Source organism: Eubalaena glacialis, chromosome X (assembly GCF_028564815.1).
Source record: "Eubalaena glacialis isolate mEubGla1 chromosome X, mEubGla1.1.hap2.+ XY, whole genome shotgun sequence".
NCBI classification, from domain to species: domain Eukaryota; kingdom Metazoa; phylum Chordata; class Mammalia; order Artiodactyla; family Balaenidae; genus Eubalaena; species Eubalaena glacialis.
In genome coordinates this window covers 24,921,451-24,942,231 of record NC_083736.1, presented here as the reverse complement: position 1 = coordinate 24,942,231, position 20,781 = coordinate 24,921,451, and the positions used below count along the sequence as shown (strand labels likewise).

Here is a 20,781-nt window from a genome sequence, read left to right as displayed (position 1 = left end):
CTGTGGTACAAACTGTGAAGATGTTTCAGTATTTTTCATTTGTCTTTTGACTTTGCTTATGATTTTTAAAATAATTTAGTAAAATTTCTTATTACTCTTTTCATTTATGCCTTCTGGATTTTGACTTTTGTTAGAAAGTACTACCCAACTACAGACTTATAAAAAATGCACCTATATTTACTTCTGATATTTGTGGGGTTTCTTTTTTCCCACTTAAATCTGTAATCCAATTGGAGTTAATTCTGGTGTATATTGTGAGAGATAGAACTAAAGATTATCTTTTCCCCTCTAAGTGGCTCCCAGTTGTCCAAACAAGATATATTTTAAAAATTCACTTTTGCCAACTGATTTTTTAGATGCCACCTTTATCATATACTAATTTCCATATTTATTCCAGTCTATTTCTGAACTTTTCATCCTATTCCATTGCTTTCTCTATTTATATACAAATATAACATGGTTTTAATTATTAAGATCTTATGATATACTTTAATTTAATAAGGCTAGTATCCCTTAATTGATTTTTAACAATGTTTTACTATCCATTTTTGCCTACTTCTTTTCCCAAATAAACTTTTAACCATAGTTGCTTAATTTTAGAAAACAAAACAAACATAGCAACAAAACTGTTAGTACTAGAGATTACATTAATTTGTTATTTATAAATGTTATACAAATTCACTTTAAGAGGAATAGACATCTTTTTTTTGTTGAATCTTCCTAGCTAAAGCATGGTATATATTTTTCCATTTGTTCAACTCAATTTCAGTCCTTCAGAAAACGTCTGAGTTTCATTTTAGATTTATTTCTCTATATATTCTTTTTGCTGTTGCTGTTTTAAAGTATGGAGTCTTTTTATTTGATTTTTACATGGATTTTGTTTATGTAGAAGATGTATATTGATTTTTTTTTGTCTTTTTTTAACATCTTTATTAGAGTATAATTGCTTTACAATGGTGTGTCAGTTTCTGCTTTATAACAAAGTGAATCAGTTATACATATACATATGTCCCCATATCTCTTCCCTCTTGCATCTCCCTCCCTCCCACCCTCCCTATCCCACCCCTCTAGGTGGTCACAAAGCACCAAGCTGATCTCCCTGTGCTATGCGCCGCTTCCCACTAGCTATCTATTTTACATTTGGGAGTGTATGTATGTCCATGCCACTCTCTCACTTTGTCCCAGCTTACCCTTCCCCCTCCCCATATCCTCAAGTCCATTCTCTAGTAGGTCTGTGTCTTTGTTCCCATCTTGCCCCTAGGTTCTTCATGACCATTTTTTTTTTTTTTTTTAGATTCCATATATATGTGTTAGCATACGGTATTTGTTTTTCTCTTTCTGACTTACTTCACTCTGTATGACAGACTCTAGGTCCATCCACCTCACTACAAATAACTCAGTTTCATTCTTTTTTATGACTGAGTAATATTCCATTGTATATATGTGCCACATCTTCTTTATTCATTCATCTGTTGATGGGCACTTAGGTTGCTTCCATGTCCTGGCTATTGTAAATTGAGCTGCAATGAACATTGTGGTACATGACTCTTTTTGAATTGTGGTTTTCTCAGGGTATATGCATCTGTACTCTTAACCATTGAGTTAAAGTGCCTTGACGCGTTATTACTTTTTACAAATTCTACTCCTGATATCAAGAGTAGATCTGACATTAGTTACTTATGACTCCCATTTCCCCCCATATATGTTATTTTCTTAGGAATTATGGAGCATCATGCCTTGTGGAGGTAAAAATATATTGTTGCCACAGTAAAAGCATTTTAAGTCCCCAGTATGCAGGTGAGGAGGTATTTTCAGAAAACTCTGCCTCTACCCAGAAATATATGCCTTTATAGTTTTTTTTTTTCTATTTTATCTATGTTTTTCTACTTTAAACATGTTTTATAAGGTGGCTGAAGGCTTTTTATCCATGAGACTGAGGTAATATGGCCTCAAACCCAATAGAATCCAGGGCACCAACATTTGCAATTACTTCAAAATTTCGAGGAGTAGGGAAGATGGGCCAGTTGGAAAGCACTTGTTAATATATTCCATCTCTCAGAAAACATGATTTTCTCAACTATCTGCACCCTCACTGCTATTACTTTTGCAATCTCCATAGTTTACAGCACCTTCTGTAATAATGTTGGCTGCCAAAAAAGTACTCCTTCAACAAAATAAATGCTTACTAAATCTTAGTGATGTTGAAATAGTCATTTTATACAATAGAAATAAACAGTTCCCTACTAAACTGAGCATACATAGAGAAAACTTCTTTGGAATTGAAAACAAATGGCTAGGAAAGGAATTGCTGAGCAGGCTCCTTTGTCTTCTTAGGATATGTAAATTTAGGAAAGAGAAGTGCTAGGCATACTTTAAAACAGTCTCAAGGGGGGAAAAGCAATGGATTAGCATATATTTAGAATCTGCTTTGTACAATAAAGGGTTAAAAATAATTCCAACAGCTTGATTTCTTAGACCAATCTATCTTTTTAAATACTTAATGAATAGGGTTATGGGAGAACCCATTAAAAGGCATCATTTTCATTTTCCTTTCTTTCCCTTAGCATAGAATGAATTTGCTTTCCAGGAGAAAACAAACTTGAAAAGTATAGTTTTAACACATTAATTGCATTAAATACCATCACTGGATTACCATCAATGTTTCCCTTTGACTACTCAGGCATTTAATAGTTTTCCAGGCCAGAGATGGCCCAAATCACTGTGTCGTTTCATTGAAATACAAATAAATGTCAATACCAAAGTAGATGTAGATTCCTTTAATCAATTAAAATTAGCATATACATTAATTAGCATGTGTGAAGCGTATGCCAAAAAAAATCAGCTGATATCAGCTAACATTACATACAGGGGTCACAGGACCCAAGCAAGAAATATGCATGCTCCATCACCATGCCTCAGGATAAACCACTTATCTCCAGCCTTGACTTCTTTTTGAGGTAGGAAGAAAGAGGCATTAATTTTTTAAAACACTTTCTGTAATGATGATATAAGTCAGAAGTACCTGCCAGTGGCCATGTTTGCCACTAGTTATTCCCTGCTTAACACTGAAACTAATACAGAGGAAATTTGAGCTTAGATGTGGAGAAAAAGGTAGAATGACCTGAAGGTATTCATTTATCATTTTGATAAAGCCATATTCATGATTAACAGCCTTATAGGTAGAGAAAAGACATTTTCAAGGAGAAAACAGTAGTTCTGTTAATGGTAGCAGGGGGTGTGATTGGAGTAGGTAAAGCTGAAGATGTTCAATTCAGAGACGAATTTGATAATTAAGGTCAGATGGATGATTTAACATTTCCTAACATGGGAAAATAGAAATAATCAGAAAAGTTCTATACATGCTTCTACAACCATGATCTTCCATTCTATCCTCATCAAAACCCATATTTCACTTTACATGCCATTAGTATGAATGAATTTTCTCTTTTTTTTAAATTAATTAATTTATTTTTTATTTTTATTTCTTTTTGGCTGCATTGGGTCTTTGTTGCTGCGCACGGGCTTTTTTCTCTAGTTGCGGCGAGTGGGGCTACTCTTTGTTGCGGTGCGTGGGCTTCTCGTTGCGGTGGCTTCTCTTGTTGCGGAGCACGGGCTCTAGAGCGCAGGCTCAGTAGTTGTGGTACACAGGCTTAGTTGCCCCACGGCATGTGGAATCTTCCTATACCAGGGCTCGAACCCATGTCCCTTGCATTGGCAGGCAGATTCTTAACCACTGTGCTACCAGGGAAGTCCTCTCTGTTTTTATCAAATGGTAATCTATATACTTGAACACTGGATCCCATCAAGGCTTGCCTACACAAGAACTTAATTTTTTATGTTATCCTTTTTTCTCCTGCATGAGGTGCCAGTAAACTATGACCCGCAATCCAAATTCTGCCTTTCATCTGTTAGTTAATAAAGTTTTACTGGAACACAGCTATGGCCACTCACATATTATCTATGACTACTTTTGTGCTACAATGACAGAACTTAGTCTCTGTGAAAGAGACCATATGGCCCAGAAAGTCTAAAATATTTAGTATCTGGTTCTTTAGAGAAAATGTTTTCCAACTGATGTCTGACATCCTCAATATTTTTTTCCTCTCGGTTAAATTATTCCAATTAGCAAATAAACATTCTGTAATATTTCTCATTAAAAGTGATACATCTCCTGACTCTCTTTTCCTCCTTCAATTACTGTCCCATTTCTCTACTTCCCTTTACAGAAAATATCCTCAAAAAGCTTGTACATATCCTAATTGTTTCCACCTTTTCTTGTCCATTTTTTCTTGAATCCACTGAAGAGTTTGTTTCAACCATTTTATACAAACTGCTCTTTTAAGGTCATCAGTAATGTACGTGATTCCAGTTTCACTGGCCAATTTTTAGTCCTCATCTTATTTCATTCATTAGCAACCTTTGACATATCTTTTAATCCTATTTTCTTGGAACATTTATTTGATTCTCCTAATACCTTACAGGCCAGTTATTCTATACGCAGTCACCTTTCCTGGTTCCTCCTTATTTTTATGACTCCTCAACTCGGATGTACTCCAAGATTCAGTCCTCAGACCTTTATCTACAATTATTTCCTTCATAATTTCATCCAGGATCATGAATTTAAATACCATATATTCTATGCACTGATGATTCTAAAAATTATATTTCCAACTCAGACTTCTTCCTCCAATTTCAGACACCTATCTAACTGCCTCAGCATATCTCCTTGGATCATAAATAGGCATCTCACTGTTAATTTGTCCAAGACAGAACTCTATGCACATCTTCTGATGGCTCCACCTTGCTGAGGCCTATACCTTCACTCAGTTCCAAGTGAATGCAGTCTGCCTTTATAGAAACAGATAATTATCTATTTTAAAGCTTCCACTAGAGGTTTCTGTTTCTAGTATGGAGGCGTAAGAGACTAATATGCTGATCATTCCGTAAACTCAGCTATGAAACTTAGACAAAAAGAAACAAACAAATAAACCAAAATACCTGGAGCCCTGGGAACTGCACAAATACAAACAGATTTGTAAAGGGGAATCAAAACTTGGACCAAATGACCAGCACAGAGTGAATTCCCTGTTTTCTACAGCTTTGTCTGAGGGTAATACCAGTCATGGCACATTGGAGCAGCTAAAACTCCTATAGTAAATCTGAAGCTTTTCTGGTAGGAGAGTCAGCAAGGAACCCTGGAAAGGAGAGATCCAGAGAAGGGAAACCTTAAATTTTGTGTTTAAATTCAGCCCAAACCTGTAAAACATGCGTGGATAGGGCAAACTAGAAACAGTTTTCACCTAAGGCTAAAAGAATAGAATTGAAACCTGAGCCACTTTTCCCTTCAGCCAGGACACTTTTCACTTTGGGTCTAGCCAAGTAAACTACCTACTAAAAGAAAAAAAAAAACATATCACTACTCTTCAGAGTAATAGAATCCAGAGTGTCCAAAATCTGATATTCGTAATGGCCATGATATAATCCAAAATTATTTGACATATGAAGAGCCAGGAAGTTTAGATCCAACTTTAAAGGAAAAGGCTATCAACAGATGCCAATCCTGAGATGAGACAAATGATGGAAATATGTTAATTAGATAAATATTCCAAATAAAAGCATATATTATTTGACTGGACAAAAAGCAAGACCCAGCTATACGCTCTTTGTAAGAAATACACCTTAAATATAAATAAAAGATAGATTTTAAATAAATAAAAAGGAAAAGATATGTCATGCAGAGTAAATCTAAGATGCCTGGAACTGTAATATTAAAATTAGATAAAATAGGCTTTGAAACAAAGCTTGTTCCCAGAAGCAAAAAGGGACATTTCATAAAGATATAATGATCAATTTATCAGGAAGACATACAGTTATAAATGTGTATGTGCCTAATTACAGAGCCTCAAAATAAATAAAATAAAAATTGAGAACACTAAGGAGAAAAAAAGATACTTCCATGTAAGGAGATTTTAACTCGTTTTCTCAAAAAAACCCCACAGAATAACTAGCCAAAATTTAGTTAAATCATGGATATTTGGAACAATACTATAAACCACTGTGACTTAATTTATATTTATAGAACACTGTACCAGACTACTGCAGGATATACAATTTTTTTTCAAATGCATATGGTAAATTCACAAAGATAAACCGTATGCTGAGCCATAAAAAGAGCCTCAAAACTTAAATATATTGAAATCATACAGAGTATATTCTTTAACAACATAATTAAATTAGAAATCAATACGAAGGCATCTAGGTAACCCCCACCACACACACACACACACACGCACACACACGCACACACACACACCCGAAAGAGTGCTAAGAGGAAATTTAATAGCTTAAAACACATTTTTTAGTAAAGAAGTGAGGTCTAAATTCCTTGAACTAAGATTCCATCTCAAGAAAGTAGAAAAACAAGAAAAAGTCAGCCCCAAACCATTAGAAAAATGAAAATAGTAAAGGTGTGTGTAGCAATCAAAAGATTATAAAACATTAAATAACAGAGGTAATAAAGCCAAAATCTGGTTTTGGGGAAAGATGAACGAAATTCACAACTTCTAGCTATACTGATCAAGAATTTAAAAAGATAGGCTGCAAATCACCAGCATCATGAATGGAAAAATGGATATCACTGCAGATCCTACAGACATGAAAAGAATAATAAGAGAATATCATGAACAACTTTATGCAAACAAATTATAAAACTGAGATAAAATGGACAAATTTCTTGAAAGATTCAAGCTACCAAATTCAGTCAAGAATACACAGATAACCTGAATAGTGCTATACCTGTGTACTCTTGAATTTGAATTTATAGTTAACAATCTTCCCAGTAAGAAAACTCCAGGCTCTGATGGTTTCATTGTTGAATCATAATGAACATTTAAGAAAGCAATTATACCAATCACAAACCCTTAAAGAAAATAGAGGGTGAGGGAACACTTTCCATACTCATTTTATGAGGCCAGCATTACCTTCATGCCACAGCCACACACCAATATTAGAGGAAAACTATGGCTCAATATCCCTTACAAATTTAGATGCAAAATCCTAAACAGAATATCAGTACATCTAACCCAGCAATATATAAAAAGATAACAGATCATGACTAAATAGGGTTTATCTCCAGAATGTAAGTTTTGTTTACTATTAAGATAATCAATTAATGTAATTCAAAAGCATATTAAGAGAAGAAAGGAGAAAATTTCATTTCAAGAGAGGCAGAAAAATTATTTTACAAAGACGAATATCTATTCATGATAAAAATACTCATCAAACTATAAGTAGAAGACTACTTTTTCAATTTGATAAAGGGCATCTATAAAAACTGAAAAACCTGCAGCTAACATCATACTTTTTTATTTTTATTTTTTAATTTTTATTTTATATTGGAGTACAGTTGATTAACAATGTTGTATTAGTTTTAGGTGTACAGCAAAGTGATTCAGCTATACATATACATATATCTATTCTTTTTCAAATTATTTTTCCATTTAGGTTATTACAGAAAGTTGAGTAGAGTTTCCTGTGCCATACAGTAGGTCCTTGTTGATTATCTATTTTAAATATAGTAGTGTGTAGATGTTAATCCCAAACTCCTAATTTATCCCTCCCCCCCACCTTTCCCCTTTGGTAACCATAAGTTTGTTTTCTAAGTCTGTGAGTCTGTTTCTGTTTTGTAAATAAGTTTATTTGTATCATTTTTTTTAGATTCTACATATAAGCGATATCATATGATATTTGTCTTTGTCTCACTTCACTTAGTATAACAATCTCTAGGTCCATCCATGTTGCTGCAAATGGCATTATTTCATTATTTTTTATGGCTGAGTAATATTCCATTGTATGTATATACCACATCTTCTTTATCCATTCATTTGTCGATGAACATTTAGGTTGGTTCCATGTCTTCGCTATTGTAAATAGTGCTGCTATGAACATAGGGGTGCATGTATTTTTTAAATTATGGTTTTCTCCGGATATATGCCCAGTAGCAGGATTGCTGGGTCATATGCTAGTTCTATTTTTAGTTTTTTAAGGAACCTCCATACTGTTCTCCATAGTGGCTATACCAATTTACATTCCCACTAACAGTGTAGGAAGGTTCCCTTTTCTCCACACCCTCTCCAGCATTTATTGTTTGTAAACTTTTGATGATGGCCATTCTGACTGGTGTCAGGTGATATCTCATTATAGTTTTGATATGCATTTCTGTAATAATTAGTGGCTCATATCATACTTAATGGTGAAAGGATGAGTGCTTTTCCCTAATTCAGAAATAGAACAGCAACATTCCCTTTCACCACTTGTCTTAAACTTTGTGTTGGAGGCCCTAGCCATAGCAAAGAAATGAGTCATAAAGATGTTAAAGGGAAAAAAAACTGTGCCCATATTCAGATGACATCATTGTTTGATAGAAGAATCCTGAGAAATCTACAAATGACTACTAGAAAACAAGTCAGAGAATTTAGCAAGGTCACAGGATAGAAAGTTAATATACAAAGAACAATAACATTTAAAATATTGCATTTACAGTGGTGCCCCAAATCACCATATACTTAGGAATAAACTGAACGAAAGATATGTAAAACATAACAATTAAAACTAGAGAACACTGACAAGGAAATTAGAGAATAGTTGAATGAATTAAGAAATATACTATGATTCTGGATTGGAAGACTCAAAACAGATAATATACCAATTAGCTCAAATTTATCTATACTCTGTATTCAACAAAATTCCAATAAAAATTCCAGCAGATTTTTTTTTGGTAAAAATTGACAACTTGATAGCTAACTTTTAATTGTGGTTAGTAAAGGATAAAAAAAATCAGAATAATTGGTGGGCTAGCTTTAAAATTTATGTTACTGGTTTGTTTCAGTTCAACTGTTTTATAGTTTCTGAAAAATATTACAATCCACCAACTCTGCATTTAGTATACAAATTTAACTGAGCACTGAGAACACTTACTGAAAGTATATAGAATATGTGTGCATCTCTTTTTATCATACATTATTGGACATTATTGTCATTTTCTCAACCCAAAAAGCCATCAGGAAACATAAAGATTGTACATATCCAGACCTCTGGTTTTGAGGGGGAGGATTGTGTAAATGGTGAAAAAATGCTATACAATACAAATATTAAAGTTGACATAAGTAGATTTGCTTTAGCATTTATTTAATAACTCAACCACTGCATATTTTTTATCACCTCTATTAAGTTCGTTCGGGGCCGTTTCCCCATCAATCAGACTAGTGCAAAATTGTGACCTCAGTTTATTTTGCTGGAAATTTTTACCTCAAAAGAAGTGCCAGTCAGCTTTTAACTGGGTATTAGGGGTTAGGTCAGGTTAAGAGAATATTGTATACATTTTTTAAAAGAAAATATTTCAAACTCTTCATAGCACATGCTATGGTGCCCTCAACCCCTTGTGACCCGATAAACTGATAATGGCAGATTAAGCATCCCAATTTAGTTGTGGAAATCTCCTTTTTTGGGATAGTATTAATATTATACTAAAAAAAAAAAATGCTACTACTTCTAAAAGATGAGAGGCTTTCCAACTTGACTCTAAATGTCTCCCTGCCATTGTGTTCTTTGTCAGGACTGCCCTATAGAGTCTATTTAAAGAGAGATTAAAGAATCAAACCCACAGATGGTTTCTCAGAAGGATTTGCTATTGCACTTGATAGGAAGTGGCTTATCAATCTTCTGGAGGCCTTTTGTTTAGAAAACTAGTGTTTAGGATGAAAAGTAGAGCAAATCTTGAGGGCCATTTGCTCATAACTTGTCCATGTTTATATGCCTTAAAGTATTTGTTCTTGTTAAACTATATAGATTTTGGCAAACTACACCATTCCTTAAATAGTAACTATGAGGACTAGGTATGATAGAATTAAAACAGAAAGTGGCTTGTTTCGATATCCAGCTGAAATCCTCTTTCATTGAAAAACACAGCTGAACAAAGTGAAGCATCTTGTTCAAGGCCCCACAGCTAGCTAAAGTCAGTCTTGGCTGTATTCTTTCTAGTATGCCACCCAATGCCCTACATTTTAATTTTTGATAGCAATCCTGGTCTACTTATATTGAATTGTAAAAATTTACATTTACATGCAAATTCAAATGTAAATTTTAAAATGTAATATTTGAATCATAGTTCCTGGTACTCTGAAAATAAGCTAGAGAGCTTTATAAATCTTACAAGTAGGCATTAAAATATCTATGTTAATCAGGACATAAATGTTGATTGCTGTCTTAATTATAGAGAGGGTTATAACATTTATAACTGTTATTCACTATGATTACATTATCTGCCAGGCACTATGCTAGACTGTACATATATTTGATCTTGAAAAGTAGGTACTGTTACATACATATTTTAGGTGAGTAAATTGACACTCAAAAAGTCAAAGGGCTTCTCGAGGACACCTACTTATTTAATGACAAAGGACTGATCTCATTTCAGAGCTGTTTGATTTCAAAGCCTAAGCTCTTATGCATTTTGATAACTCCAAAATGCCATTCTCTGTAGCCCATGCCAATAGTGAATCAAAACTATTTTTCTTCTGGTTTAATTTAAAATTTGTTTATATAATTTTGTTTTTTATTGGCAGCTAAAGTTGCTCTGCATAAATTTCTATACATTACTATAAATCCAACCTGCAAAAATAAATGTAACCTTCATAAAAAGTGATCCTTAGGGCACCCCTTAGTCATCACTTAACTAAACATAGAAAGATCCTTAGAGTTTACCAGATATAAACCAATAATTTTAGAAGGGGAAACTGAGACCTACTAATGTGATCATGAAGCCAATTAAGTTTCAGAAGGGTGTGAGCTCTCAGAGAGCCAGGTATGAAAAGCAAATCAAACTCTTCTGTCTGCTCTGTATGCTGTGCAAACTGGTGTGGTTGAGGTAGGAAAGGAGAAAAAAAAGAGCAATTTACAACACATTATGTAGGCAGAATTCAACTCTATGAGGTGGTCCTTTCAGAATAAAAATGTCCTACAGTGTAGTTGGAGTGTTATTATACTAGGCATGTTTACATTTCAAGTACAGTCATGTTTCTATTTTCATAATAATGAGAAACAAGGCTGGCATGGGATGCTTAAAACCTCTTAGATACGTGAAAAGAAATAATGTATGTGACCATCTCTAATCTAGTTGATATCTTTGAATACCTGAAAAGTATGTATAGAATATTACTTTTAAAATTTGTGTTTGTTTTCTGTTAATTATTCATAGAATTAAAAAAGGAAAAAAATATAAATCTTAAGTCTTAGGTAGACAGAAATATGATCTTTTCAAATAAACTTTCAATGTTAATTTGGCAGAAGCTATTACTTGACATGTTTTAAAAAAACAACAGTGGGCTTCCCTGGTGGTGCAGTGGTTAAGAATGCACCTGTCAATGCAGGGGACATGGGTTCGAGCCCTGGTCTGGGAAGATCCCACATACCGCAGAGCACCTAAGCCAGTGCGCCACAACTACTGAGCCTGCGCTCTAGAGCCCACGAGCCACAACTACTGAGCCTGTGTGCCACAACTACTGAAGCCTGTGCGCCTAGACCCCGTGCTCTGCAACAAGAGAAGCCACCGCAATGAGAAGCCCGCGCACCGCAATGAAGAGTAGCTCCCGCTCACCGCAACTAGAGAAAGCCCGCGCACAGCAACAGAGACCCAATGCAGCCAAAAATAAATAAATAAAATAAATAAATTTATTAAAAAAAAAAGAAACAACAGTAACATCATCTTTCAAACATGCATTAATCTTGAATTGTGTACTTGATAAGTAACATTGCTTGTCTGTGATTTATTTAAGAAAGATTAGTTTCATAGAAATGTTAATATTTTAAAAGTTTTCAAATAAATGTAAGCATAGTTAAATGGAGATCTTTAAACAAAAATAAATGAAATTATTAAAAATATAGTGATAAAAATGTAAAACAGATTTTTATGTGAACAGGAACATAACAAAGGAAAATAATTATTTTAAAAATACATTATTTAACTAGGGCAGAATAGAAAGGAATAGAGGTTATATATCAGGTAGAAATCTAAATGATTCTAATATGAAGACAAGTAAAAGAAATGAATATGATGACTATAGTTAATACTGCTGTATAATATATAGGAAAGTTGTTAAGAAAGTCGATCCTAAGAGTTCTCATCACAAGGAGAAAGTTTTTCTTTTCTTTTTATTGTATCCATATGAGATGATGGATGTTAACTAAACCTATTGTGGTAAATCATTTTGCAATATATATAAATCAAACCATCATACTGTACACCTTAAACTTATGCAGTAATGGATGTCAATTATTTCTCAGTAAAATGGGGGAAAAAAGAAAAAAAAGAAATGAATAATTTATGGAGAGATGGCTTTCCTTTATTCCCAACATTTAATTTTTAGTTAATTCAGACACTCACAGACATGCGGTAGTAGCTACACTTGATAAATTTATTGATTTATAGAGCTAAGTTTCTGTAGTTATTTGTTAATGAGTTCCACAGTTTTACTGATGAAACAAAGCATCTGGGGGTTTAATTTCCATATATTTTAAACAGCTTCAAAAAGATTCTGTCAAATATCTCTATTTTTTTTTTAAATGAGGCGATCATCTGATGTCAGAAAATTCTAGTAAAATGGTAGGCTCATAATACAAATCACACATGAAATATATCTATCAACGATCTGGTTAAAGTAGTTGTTTCCTACACTGGCACATAAGTTGCATAACAAAATATTGCAGTCTGTGTCTTTTATATTATCCTAGGACCCAACATAGGTTAAGGCAAGGTGTCTCAACCTCAGCACTACTGACACTTAGGGTTGGATAACTCTTTGTTGTTGGAGTCTATCCTGTGCTCTGTAGGACGTTTACCAGCCTGCTAGTGTCTACCCAATAGATGTTGATAGAACACCCCCCCCCCTTCTTCCCAATGTCCTAACAATTGAAAGTGCCTGCAGATACTTGGCAAATGTCCCTTGGAGGACATAATTGCTCCCAGTATAAAATATATCACCAAGGTAAAGAAACTGTTTTCTCTAAGCCTCCGATTCTTCACCGTTTAGAGTCACGGATCCATCTGAGAATCTAACTAACTCTGCTCAGAAAAATTCTGTGCAGAAACAACATTTTCCTTATTACTCTTTGCAGCCATCAATACTCTTTTGTTTAAAATAACTACTCTGGACTATATTTCTAAATAATATATTTGAATGAAAACAAAGAACAAATTGTGAAAATGAGAGAAAATATATATTCTTTAGGCACTTCACACATTAAATCCTTTTACAACGTTGGTCCCCAACCTTTTTGGCACCAGGAATCGTTTCATGGAAGACAATTTTTCCACGGCGGGGGGAGGGGGGTAGCGGGTAGGGGGTAGGGGGTAGGGGGTGGGGTTGGTTCAGGCAGTAATGCGATCGATGGGGAGCAGCAGATGAAGTTTCTCTTGCTTGCCTGCCACTCACCTCCTGCTGTGCGGCCTGGTTCTAAACGGGCCGCAGCCCGGTACCAGTCCGCGGACCGGGGGTTGGGGATCCCTGTTTTACAAAACCCCTTGGTACCTCAAGGATTCATTTTAACTGCCAATCAAGTCCCATTCTGCATGTCTGTAGGTAAGTCAGTCCTGTCTCTCTCACAATACTATGGAAAGTCCAGGTCAGGCTGTTATTTCTTTCCCTTGACATTCATATTAAGTTAAGGTTCAACTTTAAGTATATATCTCTCAAAAACCAGAAATCTGAATGTAACACCTCCAGTGACAAGCAATTTTATAGGAAACCTAGGCATGTTCATACAAATAAAGCAAAGAGGAGCACTGTGCTATTTGGAAGGTATTTGGAATAAGTCAGTCCTTAAACTACACCATGCCCTCCCCTTGGAATGATATTCTAAATCAATACTTTTATATTTCCAGCTACTTGCAAAATATCTTCAACTATGTCAGTTATATTAACCGTATCTTCAACAGAAGCACATTACAATCAACATGTTGATAATGAGATTAACACTTCCCCAAATGTCTCTTCTTCTGATAGTCATATTTCCACTAATTACAGTTCCATATTTTAATCTCCTAGGTTTCATATCTAAAAAGAGTATTTCACTTACTTTCTCTCACTATCTACCCTTGTTCACTCTGCTCACATAGTAGCATGGCTTTTAGATTTTGATAATGTGAGTGTGAATTCAATCTCTGCCATTTGTTGGCATGAAAGTTCTGGCACATTATGGACACAGCTTTCTGAGCCATTCCTTATTTGTAAAATAAACATAATAGTACCTATATTATAAGCGTGTTTCATGAAAATTCCTTGGATATTCCATTGCCCAATATCTTAATAACATTTATACTTATAATGAAAACAGGACAAAGAAACAGAAATCAAAGTCTCAGTGAAGATTAGCTATCATTATTTATTCATTTTAAAATATTTTTATTACATATATCTTTCCATTCTGACAATCGGTACTGTAGTCTTGACATATATTAATGATTTATGTATAAATTTAAAACTTTATTTTTTTCCTTAATGAATTGCAATTATATCTATTTTTTTTTCCTTCCTGACATGGATTTAAATTCACTCTATAAGTGTTTAGGAAACCTGGAATATCATACCCTTATTTCTCTTAAAACAACTTTCTAGAAATAAAGCAAAAAACACCACATCTATTTAATATAAAAATAATTTATAGTATAAAATCAGATATTTTATGAAGAGCTATAACCTTGTTAGATTCATAAAGTTAATGAATTGCTACAATTTGATTTGGATCTTAAATGTGATATTTTGTTAGCTCTTTTCCTTAATATATTAAATGTCATTCTGATAGAATGATAAATGTGCATATATCTAAAGAAGTTTGAGGTAAATGTGCAAAGAAATATAGAAAAATTGCTTGGCACAGGGAACTGCGTTTTTATCCTTCATTTAAAAAAATGCTTATTTCAGTGGTACTTGATGACACATGGGAATATTAATAGACGTGAGCCTTTAGGCTCTTAATTTGTAGTTTCCGTCTAGGTCAAGAAAAACTTCAAAGTAGTTATATTTTAGGGATATTAGTTGTTCTAAATAGAATGACTTTTTGTATCAATTCAATTGAGTTGTAAATAGCTCATATCAGAGAGATTACTAAATGTGCAGGTTCAAGAGAGAAAAAGAGCAAAATTCAGTTTGTTGTGTGATAGCCAGTGAAAAGCAAAATTTAAAAAAATGAGAAAAGAGAGGTGGGCAGGGCCAGATGATAGAGGACTTTGCAAGCCATTGTAACAATCTGGCATTTTATTGTGCTTATAGTAAAAGGCTATTAATTTTTTTTCTTTTAACTGTGAACAATTTGATGTAATTTTCATGTCAGTAAGATCACCTTACAAAGATCTGGTGGGAGGACCTTGGTGGGCAAGAGTGCCAAATACTACTGACAATTCTAGTAAGATGAGGACAGAGAATTGAAAAATTGTATCTCTTTCCACACTTCTAAATTTATTTGTCTGAAAAAAGTAATTTAAATGTCTATAGTCAAGTCATGCATTCTTCAGATCATCACATGCTCTATAATGTCCCATACATTTTTTGCGAGCCTGATTCACACATTTATGTTACTGGGAGACTACCGATGGCATTTGAACTTGCAATCCGGAAGAATATTCACAGCAGTGAAGACCATTCTATTGCTCATAGCTTGTATGCATCCAAGCTCCTGGCCTCCTCTAATCTATCTTGTTTTATTATTTGGAAAATAATATATGCATGTAACTTTAAAAAATCATATGTAGAAATTTATACCACAGAAAGTTATAATTTAATAATATTAATATTTTAATAATTTTTTTCTGTCATAATTTAGTCCCTCCGCCTCTCTCCAGAAGTATCCACTATCAGCAGTGTCTTATGCATCTCCATCCAGAATGTCTCATGCATATATACATATACGTAATTTTTATATGTATATTCCCTTTACTTTTACAAAAATAAAACTATAATAATCAAATTGCTCTGTTTGCTTCTTTGTTTTTACTGAGCAATATATAATTTTTGTTTCTATTTTTAAATTTTTCTTCATAGCACTTATCACTACATTACATTATATGACATACGTTATATATTTGTTTTTCTTTCTAGCACCTGCTTTTCTCAGTACATTGTAACATTCATAAAGGCAGGGACTTGGTCTTGTTCATGGCTACATCACTAGCACCTGGAGCTTAGTATGAGCTCAAATATTTGCTGAATGTCCTAACAAATGAATCATTTATATTGTACCATGTCAGCCCATATTCTGCATCCCATTCTTCTTAATGGTTACATGGCAATCCACTGCACAAGTAACACTAATTTATGTAATTATCTTTCAATTGTTGGTCATAAAGTCTATAATGCGGAAACATATTCTTGTACATATATCTTTATGTCCATATGTGAGTACATTTATTGTATATGCATTCTGAGTACATTCATTAGATGAATTCTTAGAAGGAAAATTGTTAAATCAAAGTATGTGTGATTTTAAATTTGATAGATATGGCCAAATCGTACTCATAAAAGGGGGTGCTAACTTAGAATACAGTAAAACAGTGTGTTTTCCCATATCCTTTCTGATCATCAGCATGGGGCCTCAGATGCCAGGAGTAAACTGAACACATCAGACAGTTTAATAAGATATTTCACCTCTTGGAGGTTTGGGTGTATTCATCTATAAGGTAGAGATGGTAATAAAACCTACCTTGAGTGTGGTTTCAAAGAGAGGAACTTGTCTTTGGATTTGAAAACAAATAACCAATGAAAATGAGAAAATGGCCTTCATGTGGTTACTCATCAAATATACTAAGATATTACTATTTTAATGGCAATTTTTTCATTGGTATAATTTGGGACTATACATTTTCCCCCCTGGGAAAAATTATATACATTTAAAATTTCCCCCATGGGAAAAATTATATACATTTAAAATTTTAAAGTGTTCTGACCTGGACTTTTACATAAAAGATGGCTCATAAAAGATTGTTCTAGATTATCCTTTTTTATTGTTAGACAATGGTTTTTTGTTTTTGTTTTTTTAGAAGGAAAAGCACTAGGCAATAATAACAGTAGAACAAAAAAAGCTACTGCTTTTTGAGCAGTTATTATTGATGGTCATCATGCTAAATGCTCTCCAAGTATTTCTTTTATATTCATAGTTGTTCTTTTTTTTTTTTTTTTTTTTTTTACAGTATAATCAAACCTTATTTGGTTTGGTACTTTATTATTGTTGTAAAAGTATTTACGTTTTTTGTTTCTTTTAAATATCCATCAGGTTTGAAGTCTGATCCATTACAATATAAAGTATTTCTGTTCACAAATAAGCTTTCTGATATATCCTACTAGTTTTGCGCTTCAACTTCTATCAATTTCCCAGTTTATTCGTGTGAATACAGAAGCAAAAAAGCCAAAATTCTATCAGTATTCTGAACTTAAAGGGAAAACAAAAACAAAAACAAACAAAAAAATCAAACATCAACCTGATTACTGAAAAACCTAGATTCCCAGCCTACCCACCTAAGTCACAAAGTTTCAGCCACTTGCATTGAATGAGCTAATCTTTCATTTGACCTGTATCCATCTGAGAACGTCTAAGATTGAACTAATATTTCTAAAGATATACATGGTTCAAGAGTCCAGAAATAGTTCTCAAGTTGGGTAATGGCAAAAAATTCTGGCACACTCTTACTCGCCTTAAGCAAATCATATTTTTTTTTTTTGAACATTGCTTTATGTTCACTTTTCTTTCAGTTACTTTCAACTTAGGAGAGGTGATACAGGTTTTCCATTAATAGTAATTTATAAAGGTTTTACTCTTTTTTTTTTAAATTTTATTTATTTATTTATTTATTTATTTATGGCTGTGTTGGGTCTTCGTTTCTGTGCAAGGGCTTTCTCTAGTTGCGGCAAGCGGGGGCCACTCTTCATCGCGGTGCGGGGGCCTCTCACTATCGCGGCCTCTCATTGCGGAGCACAGGCTCCAGACGCGCAGGCTCAGCAATTGTGGCTCACGGGCCTAGTCGCTCCGCGGCATGTGGGATCTTCCCAGACCAGGGCTCGAACCCGTATCCCCTGCATTGGCAGGCAGATTCTCAACCACTGCGCCATCAGGGAAGCCCAGCAAATCATATTTGATACCTGCTCATAACAATATAACCCACCTGCCATGATGTCATCCAGCGTGTCACTGAGGGTCTGAGCAGGGCTGGCTACCATTAACCCTTGTTGTGTTTCTGTCAGAATTCCTTGCCCCAGCCCTGCCAACTGTGCTTGGCCCAGTACTGGCTGTCCAACTATCACTCCTTGCAGTTCTGTAAGATTTGCGACGGACCCTGGAGGCAAGGGACCTGCCGCCAGAGGCAAAGCTTGAGGCATGGCCAGAGGCTGGACTGGTGCAAAACCCATCTGAGCAGCAGTTTGCTGGGGTTCATCTTTAAGCAGAACGGGATCCACTTGCTGTAACCGTGCATAGTCTCCCTCGGAAAGCTGTTCTCCAACCCCAACAGGAGGTAGCAGTCCCAGATGTTGGCAAGACTGTTGCTGCTGCTGCTGAAGTTGAATTCTTTGAGCTTTAACCTCTAGATACTGCTTTTTTAGCTGCTGCTGAGTTTTCAGTTGTAATTCTCGTTCTACTTTCTGTAGTTCCTCCAAAATCTTTTGTTTCTTCTGAATTTGTTCCTCCCTTGTTTTGCTCAGCTCCTCGATCTTCTCCTTGGTAAGTTGGTCAGCATGAGCCAGTTCCAAGGACTGCAGCTGTGCATTCTTTTCTATGGCTTCTTTTATCCTCTGTTCCAGTTCTGTTAACTTGCCCTGAGCCTCTTCTACAATGCTCTCTGGAGACTGATTGGTGATGTAACCCTGTACATCCTGGCTGTTTGCTGGCAAATGGTTGCTGGACTTTTGTTTAGAAGCAGCTTTATTCCCGATGCGAAGAGTAGTGGCAACATTGGCAGGTGGTTTGTCAGGCTCCTGAGGTGGGACAACCATGGGCAGTGCTTGAACCGGTACACGAGGAGCCCTATTTAAATCGTGGGATGGGGGCGTTAACTGAGTGACAGCTGGTGGAGGGGCTGAAAGCAAGTTATTAGGATAGTCCAAAAGATAGCAAACAATGCTTGTATGACCACCTTTTGCTGCTTCTATTAACATAGTCGAGCCATCTTTTAAACGGTGAGTAGGATCTGCCCCATGAGCCAAAAGTAGTTGCACCACTGCCAGATGGCCCCCTGCACAAGCCAGGGACAGTACAGTATGGTCATTGTTAGCTGTGTTCTATTCACATTTGCTCCTTTACTAATTAGGAACTGAACGGTACAAACATGACCAGCTCTTGCAGCTTTCATTAAAGGAGTTCTTCCACCTTCAGATTCATGCTCCAGATCTGCTCCTGCCTGAAGTAAGACATCTGCTACATCGGTATGACCATTTTCACAGGCGTATGTTAGTGCTGTATCCCCTGTTGCTGTTGTTGCATGAACATTAGCTCCTGCAGTAGTGTTAGATACACAGCCTTAATAAAAGAATCATAAGACACAAATGTGTATACTGAAATTTCTTCTAGATAAGCCAAATCTCCTCAAATTAGACAAAACAGCCTTATCCATTTCAAGAAATAGAGAATATTGTCAGCATCTGCAGCTAATAAGTATTTAACTCCAAATGACTCTCTTGAGCAGCTTCCATTAAAGGGGTAGAACACCCTAGTTCTATATCAGCTCCTGCCTTAATTAGAAAGTCTGCCACTTCCAGAAAGCCTCCACAGCAAGCTAAAGTCAAAGCAGTTTCTTGAGTTTCTTCTGTCTGTGCATTGATATTTGCTCATTTTACACATTTATGTGTTAGTGTCTTGATTGGTATTGGTTACCTTGGCCTAAAAGTAATGCCACCATTTCTTCATGTCCTTCACGAGCAGCTTCCATCAATGGTGTATAACCTTCATCATTGACCTCTTCCAGGCTAGCTCCTCTTTCAATAAGTAAAGCTGCAAGTTCCACGTGCCCACCACATGCAGCCAAAGTCAGTGGTGATTCAAATGAATCAGCAGGCATGTTCACTTGGGCACCACTGTCAAGAAGTAACCTAGCTACTTCAGCGTGGCCATCCATGCAAGCCTCCATTAAAGCAGTGTGCATTTCATCTGTTTTATGCTCTTGATCTGCGCCTGCTTCCAAAAGAAATCGCACCATCTCTAGATGTCCTTTGTAACAAGCTAACGTAAGGGCACTCTCATAGTTGTCCTTTTAAGTTATGCATTATTTCCACTGTACAAATGAAAAACAAACAAAACAAACTAATGCACAAAAGTTTTAAGTAGCTTATCCGAGGCCACAGACCTAGCCTAGAACTTGAGAACTGTGAGCTCCAGTCCTAGCTTTGCCATTGACTTGTTGAGGTGATTTAAACAATTTAATTTTCTGTGTCTGTATTTCTTGGTCTGAAAAAAGAAAAAGAAAGATCAGGTGGTAATATGCTACCTTGAAGTTCTAGTATTTGTGAAAGTAATTGCTGAAAAAAACTTTTCTAAACATCATCATAATGAGGCCATTCTGCTCTTTATCAATTAGATAATTGACCAGTTATTCTTCATGTGTGATTGAGATCTTTTCTCTATTTCATGTAAGCCCATTTCCATTTATTTGGTCCTCTGCAGACAAATCAATAGTCCACTCAAAAACAACACTTAATACATTCTTTTTATGCAATATTCTGAGTAGGCAAAAACTTTATTTAGCATCTT

At 35.1% G+C, this 20,781-nt stretch overlaps 1 protein-coding gene across 1 annotated transcript in view; it reads right to left on the bottom strand.

The window, feature by feature from the left end:
* Positions 1-20,266, bottom strand: part of LOC133081733 (ankyrin repeat domain-containing protein 17-like) — a 46,060-nt gene extending 25,794 nt beyond the window's left edge. The window contains 4 exon segments of the mRNA XM_061178115.1: positions 13,488-13,559; positions 18,206-19,315; positions 19,318-19,554; positions 19,909-20,266. Of these exon segments, the coding sequence (XP_061034098.1) occupies positions 13,488-13,559; positions 18,206-19,315; positions 19,318-19,554; positions 19,909-20,230 (1,741 nt within the window). The 5' untranslated portion in view covers positions 20,231-20,266.
* Positions 20,267-20,781: the final 515 nt, after the last annotated feature.